Source organism: Bactrocera oleae, chromosome 5 (assembly GCF_042242935.1).
Source record: "Bactrocera oleae isolate idBacOlea1 chromosome 5, idBacOlea1, whole genome shotgun sequence".
In the NCBI taxonomy this organism is placed as follows: domain Eukaryota; kingdom Metazoa; phylum Arthropoda; class Insecta; order Diptera; family Tephritidae; genus Bactrocera; species Bactrocera oleae.
Genome location: NC_091539.1, coordinates 27,487,508 through 27,499,798, shown reverse-complemented (window position 1 = coordinate 27,499,798; position 12,291 = coordinate 27,487,508). Strand labels below are relative to the sequence as shown.

The 12,291-nt window shown below is 32.9% G+C and overlaps 1 protein-coding gene and 1 long non-coding RNA gene across 3 annotated transcripts; one reads left to right on the top strand and one right to left on the bottom strand.

Moving 5' to 3' along the window:
* The first annotated feature begins 5,284 nt into the window (after window positions 1–5,284).
* On the top strand, window positions 5,285–7,876 carry LOC138857587 (uncharacterized). Its single transcript, XR_011396719.1, has 2 exons — window positions 5,285–7,155; window positions 7,222–7,876. It is a non-coding gene; the product is annotated as an uncharacterized lncRNA (long non-coding RNA).
* Window positions 7,853–11,442, bottom strand: LOC106621277 (uncharacterized). 2 transcript variants are annotated; one of them, XM_070110595.1, is made up of 2 exons: window positions 11,332–11,442; window positions 7,853–8,560 (listed from the first exon to the last, which is right to left on the bottom strand). In XM_070110595.1, the coding sequence occupies exons 1-2, from the start codon at window positions 11,417–11,419 to the stop codon at window positions 7,908–7,910; spliced, it is 741 nt and encodes a 246-aa protein (XP_069966696.1). In that variant the 5' UTR covers window positions 11,420–11,442; the 3' UTR covers window positions 7,853–7,907. The 2 variants fall into 2 exon arrangements, with proteins under 2 accessions (XP_069966696.1, XP_069966695.1); XM_070110594.1 differs by having other exon boundaries at window positions 11,110–11,430.
* Between the last annotated feature and the right edge of the window lie 849 nt (window positions 11,443–12,291).

Below are 12,291 nucleotides of genomic sequence, written 5' to 3'. Positions count from 1 at the left end.
TTGAAAACTATAGAGGTATCGCAAAACTATCAGTTATACCTAAACTTTTTGAAGCTTTCATCACTGACCATATAACCTTTTCGATATCTCCGTTAATTTCCTCATCTCAGCATGGATTTCGTAAAGGGAATTCGACTATAACAAACTTACTTGAATTTGTAAACCATGTATCATTGGGTTTTAGGGAACATAAGCATACGGATGTTATATACACAGACTTTAGCAAAGCTTTCGATAAGGTAAATATCTCGATTCTCATACATAAACTTGATCTGCTGGGCTTTCAGCCAAGATTCCTTCAATGGGTATCTTCCTATCTTTATAATAGAACACAACGAGTGATATTTGAGGATACACTTTCAGATACAATTAATGTTTCTTCAGGTGTTCCGCAAGGCAGTCATCTTGGTCCGATTCTGTTCTTGTTCAGTAATAGAATTTTATTATACGCTGACGACATAAAGCTTTTCAAATCATACACTTCAACTGAGGAAAGGTGTCTGTTGCAAACAGACTTAAACAATTTGGTTGCATGGTGTGATAGAAATGATTTGCCATTGAATCTCAATAAATGTAAGATGATGTGCTTTTAACGTAGATCTGTGCACCACTCTTCTTATGTAATAAAACACCATATTCTAGAGCAAGTTTTTAACTATGTTGATTTGGGAGTTAATATGGACCCTAAGCTTAATTTTAGTCTTCATATTGATACCATGGTCTTAAAAGCAAAAGCTGTCCTCAGTTTTGTTAAACGTTGGTCTAAAGAATTTTGAGATCCGTATATTACTAAAACACTTTATACAACTTTGGTTAGACCTATATTGGAATATGGCTCTGTTGTATGGAACCCTAGCTACCAAATCCATTCTGACAAGTTAGAGTCGGTTCAAAAACAATTTTTACTTTTCGCCTTAGCGCATTTCCGATGGGATTCTAGGGTAAGTCTACCTCCATACACTAGTCGTTTAAAACTTATTAATCTACCTATACTTTCTAGTCGTAGGGAAATGCTTGACATAATATTTTTAGTGAAAATTTTGAATGGAACTGTTTGCAGTTCTTTTCTCCTGTCTGAAATGAAATTTAATACCCCGGTTCGCTTTTCGGGGCAGTTTAGACCTTTACTGCTAAAATCCTGTAGATCAAATTTTGAACTAAACGAGCCATTCCGCCGTATATGTGATTATTTTTAATTCCCATTCCTGCACATTTGACTTATCTGACTCACTTTTTAAAATTAAAAAGACTTTATTGTTTTCTCTTAATATATTGTGACGAACACGGATGATAGAACAAAATCGAATCAACGATAAACTGCCAGAAGCAGCTAGTTAGCGAATTCGTAGTTGCCAGAATGTTCTAGAAGCAATGTTTTGTTAGAGATTTACTATCTAAGGGCTGTCGGATTGTGTAGCAAACACAGTTATAGTTAGAGTGTTGTCGTGATAAGAACAATTGAGACATAAGCAAGAAGTTGTAAGCTCGTATAACGAGCAATAAGTGTTAAGTTATTGGAATTAGAAATATAGATAAGTGTGTAGCCATTTAATTGGTAGTTTTATTTAACAATCCAGTGATCGAACTCAAGAGTGAGTTACAGGTAGACGATTTATCGAGAAATCCGTTACAATTGGTGTCTGAAGTGGGATTGTCAAATAAATTCCCAAAGAGAGAATTGTTTGAAAATGGCCAAGTTTAACGATCTGAAGATTCCACAACTGAAAAAGGAGCTGCAAAAACGTGGCTTGGCAACAAAGGGAGTAAAGTCCAACTTACAGTCGCGGTTAAGAAGAGCCATGGAAGCAAAGAACATTAATGTTAAGGAATATTTCTTCAGGTCTCCTCACAGGTGGAAGAGCAGGATAAAATTAAACCTGAAACGGATGACTCTTTGGAAAAAGGTCCAGAATGTTCAGTAGAGGTTATTTATACTGCGTTAGCATCCTTCTTTGAAAGTTTTTCAGCACAGTTGTCAGCACCGAAAGAGCTCGACGTGCATATGTCAGCGCAGGTATCTTCACAGTTGGAAGAGGAGGAAGCATGTGAACCAGGATCTTCACAGTATAAAGAGCAAGAAGCTTGTATACCAGCACAATTGTCTTCGCAGTCGGAAGAACTGAACGGGCGCATGCCAGCGCAGGTGTCCTCACAGTCGGAAGAGGAGGAAGTGTGTGTACCAGTACAAGGGTCCTCACAGTCGAAAGAGCTGGAACTGCGTATGTCAGGGCAGGTGTTCTCACAGTTGGAAGAAGAGGAAGCGTGTGAACCAGTAAAAGGTTCCTCACAGTTAGAAGAGCAAGAAGCTTGGATACCAGCACAAGTGTCCTTACAGTTGGAAGAGCAGGAAGCGTGTATACCATCACAGGTGGAAGATCAGCATAAAATTGAACCTGAAACGGATGACTCTGTGCAAGAAGATCCAGAATTGGAAGGTGCATTACATAAGGTGGAGTTGAACCAATGTACAACGATTGGAGAAATAACTACAGGAAGGCCAGTCACAAAATCATATTGGGCAGAACGGAGCAGTTTAAAGTTAATGTATGGCTGCTTGCATCGAGTATGGAAAAGCGAAAATGGGCAAACCTTCCGAGTACTTATGGTTGTTCCAAGGGTTGGAATTCCTGATGTTCTTAACGTGCAGTACAAATGTCCAAGAGGAGGGCACTTGAGAGACATGAAATCCTTGGAGCATTTGAAGCAAAGGTTTTATTGGACTGGTTGTCAATCAGCTATAGAAAGGATTGCGAAATATGCTGAGAACATTGTAGCTAAAGGATTAAGGTCCAGGAGTCATGGGCAGATGAAACAGCATAATTCGCGTGTGGCAGTTGAGAAAATAGGCGTGTATGAAGATGGTCCATTCCCCACCAATAAATTAGGAAATAGTCATGTTTTGGTAGTCAAGGACCATTTCAACGAATGGCCACAAGTATACACAATTCCTAACCAAGAGACTGAACCAGAAGGTTCAGGACTGCTAACGATGTCAGCACCAGCCTAGAAGACGAGATGGAGGACATAAAAGCTTTTTGTTTGGTATCGCAAATATGTCTAATCGGGACGATCATACTTAGGTGGAGGGCAGTGTGACGAACACGGATGATAGAACAAAATCGAATCAACGATAAACTGCCAAAAGCAGCTAGTTAGCGAATTCGTAGTTGCCAGAATGTTCTAGAAGCAATGTTCGAACTCAAGAGTGAGTTACAGGTAGACAATTTATCGAGAAATCCGTTACAATATGAAAATGTAAAAATTTATTATAAGTATTAATAAGTCTTAGATGTTGAAATTTTTGTTTCTGTAGCTGAGCAGTTTTAAATCTCAACACTTAAAAAACTCTCTTGCCTTTTCTGACTCGGCTAATTCCGCACGTATGCGGAGAGCTATATAACAATATAGTAATTTATTTATGTAAAATATTGTACATATTATAATCGCTACATCCTGAAATACAGAGACAGCTCCTTGTATGCCTACCGTATTTTATACTATAAATATATTGCAACTTCAACAAATAATTTATTTTAGAAGTCTATATATTTAAAAACTAAACTAAGAACTATGTATATAATATGGTAAGTTTTTATGTCAAGATTTGTAATAAAATATTGTACATATACCACCGCTAAATGTTGCAAAAATACAATTAAATATTAATAAATGAATTTATAAAACGTAAATAAAATTTGTGATTAAATAAATCTATACTTAAATTAGAGACAACATCAGCACAGTAATAATTTTTTTTTTTTTATATAAGTATAATGATAAATTTTACTTAATTGTTTAAATACATTATTATCACTTGTATGACAATGATAAGTTTAGCTTTTTTGATTATATAAATTATTATTACTTATAATATCAAATTCTGTTACAATAGTTATTTCTTCCCGTCCACTCGTAGTTAAATAGAATTTTCCTTTGATCACGGCTGTTTCACACAATGACTTGAGAGCAGACAAGTAATTGTATAAGCCAACAAGTAACCAAAGAGTCAGCTGCTTTCCTATGTGTGTAACACAGCTGAGATCACCTGATCGAATCTTCCTTTTATTGACACAGAGATGTAAATAAAAGAATATAGTTTAACAACTTGTTTGTGACCATGTATTTGTAATTCAAAACATTAATGAAAATTATCAAAAGTATTTTTGAAACAAAAGTTAATTGCATATTTATTGTTTTTCCTCACCACCTTTGAGGATGCAATGTAGGCGTGTTACCGATCTGTTTTCCGTTCCCCAGGAGGCTTAAAATCATCCGTATAATATAAACAGTTCGAAATCAATCTATTTTTCCTACCAAATATAAGAAGACAAAATATATATATATATATAAAATGGTACACTTCATGGATAGTAATACCATTAACAATATAAGTCGAAATAATCACCTTAAAAAATAATATATCATAAATAAATCGTGTACAGTTCATGCACAACATAATGTACTAATTAGTAAATAATATTTACAAAAGATTCTAAATCACTCACAGTCATATACTTATTAAAGGTAAATTTAATCTTTAAGAATTTTAATAATCGAAAAACATTTGGATATGAAATAAAAACATTCTGAAAGTTATAAAATTTAAAGCATAACACGGCAACACATTATAGCAGATTTGAGGCTTTTGGACGTTTTAGTAGTAGAATATTAGTGTTAAACCGGTTTCAAGTGTGACTTTAGTAGTAGAATTTTTGAAGGAACCCCTACCAAGTGGGACATTTTTGCGTGTGTATTAGTGAAAGTCTTTGGATTGGTTACTTGTATATATATACAATGGTCGTGAAATAAACTCAATTTATAAGTTTGTAGTGAAAAAATCTTACTGAAATAAATAGATTAATGTTACGGGTAATATTTTGGTCATTTTTAAATAAATACTTTTATCTATTGACAACATAATTGTCAATTAAGTGAGTGATTGCAATTTCGATGTATCCAGCAGTAGTTCCTTATATTATACGCAAATATTTACATATGTATATTAATAGTAGTTTTCAGATACTTATTTCGCCTATAAAATATTACAAATTTCTTGGGAACTTTTATGTCCGAAGGAAAACTGAAAAAAAAAACGTTTTTAATGGGTTATTTGCATAATATTTATTAGAACTCTTCACCGTACACTCCATTTTTCATAATCAATACATTTTATTCTTATAAATTTAAATAAATACAACCTTCACAATCACAAATAATTTTAGCCATTCATTTTAGACAACATAATTGCCAATTAATATATATAAATTACTACCAAAATATTTTTCCTTTATTTCACGAATTAACAAAAGTGTTTACGTTTTTGTTTACAATTTACATGCTGTTTTACGCTTCTTCTTCTCAACTCTAAGGAACTACGTCACAAGATGACGACATAGTGCAATTTGTTTTTGTAACAATTGTAACATCCTAAACCGAAAAAAGTAACGGTAAATTCTTATAGTAATCTTGTATTTTATTAGTCTTGATAATCACATACATTGTATAAACCTACAAGTAGCCAAAGAATCAGCTGTTTTCCTATGTGTGTGACACAGCCGTGATCGCGTGATCGAATCTGCCTTATTTAGACACAGAGATGTAAATAAAAGAATGTACTTTAACAACTTGTTTGTGTACATGTTTTGTAATTGAGAATATTAATGAAAACTTTCAAGAATATTTTCGAAACAAAAGGTTATTATATATTTATTGCTTGTCCTCACCACCTCTGAGGTTGCAATATAGGCGCGGTACCGATCTTTTTTGGGTGTTCGGTTCCCCAGGAGGCCTACATTCATCCATTTCATATATACAGTTCTAAAACAATCTACTTTTCGTAACAAATATAACTCAAAACGATATATACATAAAATCAGATACATGAATCAGGCTCAGGAATATTAATTACATTAACAATATATGTTGAAATTTTCAACTTGATTTAAACAAAAACGAAAATAATTATATAAAAATCAGGTAGAATTCAATTGTATTCATGAACAAATATAAGTGAAAACAATATACACGTAGATTAATAGAAACAATAATAATAGGATAAAAAATTAGGTACAATTCAGGGACACGAATAATAATAAGCACAGGAATGTACCAATTAATAAATCCGTTCCCATAACAGTCGGGTCTACGTAACTGGAACGGACCCGTATTTTTTCCGGCTAAGAACTGTCAACTCGACAAAATTCTGCCGCTACAACAACAACCACAACCAATTAATAAATAATATGTACAAAATATTCTAAATCACCCACAGCTATATATATTATATATTAAATGTAAATTTAATCTTTAAGAATCTTCAACACACTGATGCAGATTTGAGTCAATTGGACGTTTTAGTAGTAGAATATTGGTTGGCAACCCGTACCAAGTGTGATTTTAGTAGTAGAATATTGGTTGACAACCCGTACCTTAGTCTAATATAATAAAACTGTAATAATATCTGTTAGAGAATATTAATTTTAAAGATAATGTTATAACTCTTTATGACAATATTATTTTTTCGCGTAGCATTCCTTTTTGTGTTGGCGTCCCTTAAAAATAAAATAATCGTGGTCGGACCAACATCGGGGTGTACCAATTTATTTTCGCGTAGAGCTCCTACTTCCGTGGGCAGCCTTTGGTCGCGCTTCAAAAAAATAAGGTAAATGTATAGTTAAGGTCCCCCAACTAAGGCGTCTAAAATTAAATTTTTTTAAATCGTCTTATTTTTACGCGTAAATTACAAATCCGTGAACGGAAAGTGAATTTTTTCAATAATGTATGTACATTTTTCTAAATTTATTTAACACACTTTGCACATATCACATATTCAAGTCACTTAGCTGTTGTTGTTATAGCGGCAAAATTCTGTAAAATTCAGATCACTTAGCTGTAATTACCAGTTCAGCGTGTTAAACATTTTCTTATGAAAAAAATATACTGAAGAAATGTAACAGTCACAATTTCTTTTGCGCCGCAATCTGATGGTATGGACGAATATCGGAGATCGTCGAACTCCTTTCCGCAGTGGCGGCCTTCGGCCGCGCTTCAAAAAATAACCTTGGTGGGTCCAAAACCGGGGTGTTCATTATTCAATCACGTCAGACTCCTTTTCGCTGCTCTCAACCTCGATTATAATTTTCATCACGATGCAGAGTATGTGTAATTATTAATATCACAATAAAAGTGCACTAACATTGATACTTTACTATAAATTTTCAGAAACGTTTATGAAGAAGAGGAGTAAATACACCAAAAAATTTGAACAATATGTATTTTAAAAAATTTAAACAAAATAGAAATATTGAAAAAATTCACTTTCCGCTCACGGATTTGTAATTTACGCGTAAAAATAAGACGATTTATAAATAATTTTATTTTAGACGCCTTAGTTTGGGGACCTAAACTATACATTTACCAAAAATAACCCTGGTCAGTAAAGCACCGGCTTTTCTCAAGTGAAGAAATATACTAAAAGATTTATTATTATCCATCAACGATTATGGTTTTCTTCGTCTGCAAAATATGTTAGTATGGTAACACAGGTTATTTGTCATTTTGCAACCCTTTTGTTATTTAATAGAATTTTGAATTAAAGCTATTTCTGTTCTATATAATATAAAATATATGTGTAAAAACGAATTAGTGAAGTGTTAATGGATATAAAATTTTCAACTTTAAATGCAAATATCTCGAAAACTATAGGTTTCCCGCGGCGCTACATGTATGCTCGATCTGGAGAACCTCCTCTATTTGCCAATACCCATTTTATCCGCGAAATCCTGGGACGGTATTCTAAAGACGACCCCAGTTTTCTACTCATTTTATTCTTTGAATACATAGCTTGATAAAATACGCCTACAAGAAAACACGAAAACTTTATTCATTTTATTTTTATACTTAGTAAATTAGATATTGTTTTCATTTAATATTTCATCGATTAATTGCAGAACTTTGAACTTAAATTGACGCATTTGTGAGTTGGTCATTTCGTTGAGATCTGGCAATAAGCTTAATACAAATTGTCTTTTCGGACTTTCACCAAAGATTGTTTGGTCGCGTTGCTTATTATATGGCACGGGTGTGGAAGCAGCATGCATTAGTTTGAAATTCGTCATTTTATCGTTAACCAGAATATTATCCCGGGGTTCGCTGCGCTGAGATTTAGAAACCACGTCATTGTCGAATTCTGGCTCGCCTTCGTCTTCTGAGCTAACTGCTATGTTCATTTTTTTTAGTGCATTGTTTTCGTTAGGTTCATAATTTTCGAAATAAATTGGGTCGTGACTGTCCTCTGTCAGGTTTTCAATGATTTCCATATTTTCGGTACTATGCTCTGATCCAGTCTCATATTCCGCTGGCTCCACATGTATTTTTCGTAACGCTTGTCTCACCGTTCTCTTCAATATTCCAGGCTCATATGTTTTCTTCAAATATGGTATTATATATTTCATGTGATCGTATAAGTAATACTGTTGGACGGATTCGCCCATCTGAATTTGCTTTAGTTTTCTCACTAATATACTCCGAAAATTTTGCCATTTTTTCTGCGCGGCTTTTGCTAAAGTAAAATAAATTTTAAAAATTCTTCATTGAGACGGCGATAAAAATTAATTCAGGCTTTTAAATAATGCTAATTTGTAATTTAGTTATTAAAAGTCAGTAATAACGTTTGGTGTAGAACAGAAAAAAGTAAAGCACTTTCTATACTTATCTATAATTCCATATTAAGGCTTAACCATTTCCCTACTCAGTGGAAGTGTGGTGAAATTGTGATGGTACCCAAACCAGGTAAAGCCGAGAACGAAATCACTTCATATAGACCAATCAGTTTGTTGTCTCTACTCTCCAAAATATTTTTGAGTAGAGGACTGTTAATACTAAATGAGAATAAGGTGATACCAGAACATCAATTTGGGTTTCGCCGATATCACGATACACCTTTAGTAAATTACAGCTTATTGTTCATTGCTACTTAAGCTGATGGCACTGCTATAATGTCCTAAACTTGAAGCAATTAATATGGTACAAGAAGAATTGGACAAGATACAGACTTGGCTAGATTGCTTGGAAATGAAAGTAAATCTGTACATGTTTAATTTGCATTAAGGCGAAGCGACAGCCTCCCCTTGCAATAATATTCCTAAAAGTGAACCTCGGCATGCACTTGGACAAACGGTTAACATGGATACAGCATAGCAAGCCAAAAATAAACAATTAAAAATAAAAACTAACCAAGATTATTGGCTACTCGGACATAAGTCGCCGTTACAACTAGAAAACAAATTGCTATTGTATAAAGCCATACTTACGGTAAACCTACTATGTAGACCTTGGTGTGCAAATTTGGGGCACTGCTAGTAATTCATATATTGAAATTTTACAAAGATATCAATCAAAACCTCTAAGATTATTTAAGAACGCCCCTTGGTTCATAATAAATAAGGCCATCCATTCAGATCTTAAAATGCCTTTTGTTAAAACTGAGATAAAAATATTCAGGCCAGCAATGTTATTATATGAGAGCAATGAAAATATTAGACTCAAAAGGCAAGATATTCTATATCTACAATTTAGGAATTGTATTACTACGATATTAAATGTATTTTTAAATTTGTTTACATAAACACATGAAATATGAATACATTATATATTTATAGTTATTGGTCTCCAGTGAGATTATGATTTTACCTAATTTGCTTATTATATCATTCATAATTTAATCGCGTCAAACTTCTTTTAGCACTGGCGGCCTTCGGCCGCGCTTTAAAAAAATAACCCTGGCCAATCCAATACCATAATTTATCAATAGAAGGGAATGAACAAAATTATAGTTCATGTATTTGGGGTATAATCCTCTTTTATTGTTCATTTTAATTCGCTTTCAAAATATATATTTATATATATACATATATAATAGATACGGCAACACTTATTATCTGACAACATGGAACTCATTTGTTATTGTTCATATTACGAAAATTGTGTAAAAATTAAATGCTTATATGCAAATACTTAAATATTTAATATAAAATAAATATGTAGAAACATTGAAGTGAAAAGTTAGTGTATAATAAGTGCATAATATGAAAGAAAAGATAACCATAAATCGAGAAATTGTAAAATGAAATTTGTGAAATTTTCAACTTAAAATGCAAATATCTCGAAAACTATAAATTTCCGGCGCAATAATTACCAACCATACCCCTCTTAACCCTGAAATCGTGGGATGCTAAACTAAAGCCCACCCATTTTCTAAAATAAAATAAAACATATTTACAAAAATTTTGAGGTAAATGAATAGTTTAGGTCCCCCACTTCAATTCACTTTCCGCTCACGGATTTGTAATCTACGCGTAAAAATAAGACGATTTAAAAAAAAATCATTTTTGAGGGCTCCTAAGTTGAGGGACCTAAACTATACATTTACCAAAATTCACTTTAAAAAATAGCTTTGGTAAAAAAAAGTTGTACATTCCCTCTAAAACCAATTCAAGTATAATATGTATATCATACGTTTGTACATAATAATATGCACATTTTTATATGTGCGCAGAAACACTACAAAAAGCATACATTTTGTATAATTTCACGTGAAAATCCTAAATATTAGTTCGCACTGGATTGTTATGTTCATATCTTATATCCTATCGCAGAAGTCCATATATAAATAAAATGTAATTCCAATTAAAACCGTGTGAATATAATTTAAAGATTATTTTCTTATTGATTTATTATAAATGAATTTTAAAACATATGTATATCCCGTACAGGTACAAATTCACCTATGCCATTGGAGCGCACAAAAATAAAGTAAAAATCTAAACAAAACAAATAAGGCAAACTTTAAAAAGAACTCTGTTCTTCACATACATATATTTAAGCTTTTGAAAGTATCCAAAAATTGCGACATGATAAACCGTAATGAAAAAATTGCGCAAATGAAACTAATAAACCAAATTAGTCTACTTTCATGTCGTTACGACCTAGAGCATGCTTTTGTCAAACTCACTTCAAGGTAAAGGAACTAGACCGTCGTAATCTCCATTTTTATCATTGTTGGACTAGTACGGGTCTTTACAACTAAGAAGTTGAATCACATGTACTTACGATCACAGTCTAACTCTTCTGCCACATCTATCCAAGCTCTTTCTCTGCAATCCCTTCTTGTATATTCTTTTAATTCAGTGTTGTACAGAAGAGGATATTTTTTCACAGTTTTTACTAATCTTATATTAAATTTGTGGTCTTGTAGTCCGTCCATATTGATATAAAAAAGTTTACACATTCCAAAATAAAGCACGAATATATCCAACTCAACACAGTAGTTACCTACGAAACTACACGACAAACTGAATTCGTCTACTTCAACAATCGTACAACGCTCAGTCGGACACAATCGCAGCGAAACAAACGCCATTATGTGACGACTGTGGGTTCTGTAAATGCATAGAAATTCGACCATGTGTGCTCTGAAATATTATGGCCAATTCACATAGGACTTTTGCTTCGCTTTGAATTAGACGTTTGTTTTGACAGCAAAGTTTAATGTACGCTGTATAAGCAGAGAACTCAAACTCACCTACTTTTAGGTAGATCTACCAACTTATAATACATTTTTCGAATCTACAAACTTGGATAAAAAACTTCCAACTTTTTAATTTTATAAAATTTAATTGGTATTTTGTAAAAATATTATGTTAAGAATTTTACTTTTTATCACCAATCAAATTATTTATTTTTGATAGGAAATAATAAAAATTAATTCAGGCTTTTAAATAATGCTAATTTGTAATTTAGTTATTAAAAGTCAGTAATAACGTTTGGTGTAGAACAGAAAAAAGTAAAGCACTTTCTATACTTATCTATAATTCCATATTAAGGCTTAACCATTTCCCTACTCAGTGGAAGTGTGGTGAAATTGTGATGGTACCCAAACCAGGTAAAGCCGAGAACGAAATCACTTCATATAGACCAATCAGTTTGTTGTCTCTACTCTCCAAAATATTTTTGAGTAGAGTACTGTTAATACTAAATGAGAATAAGGTGATACCAGAACATCAATTTGGGCTTCGTCGATATCACGATACACCTTTAGTAAATTACAGCTTATTGTTAATTGCTACTTAAGCTGATGGCACTGCTCTAATATCCTCCACTTGAAGCAATTAATATGGTACAAGATACAGACTTGGCTAGATTGCTTGAAAATGAAAGTAAATCTGTACATGTTTTATTTGCATTAAGGCGAAGCGACAGCCTTCCCTTGCAATAATATTCCTAAAAGTGAAC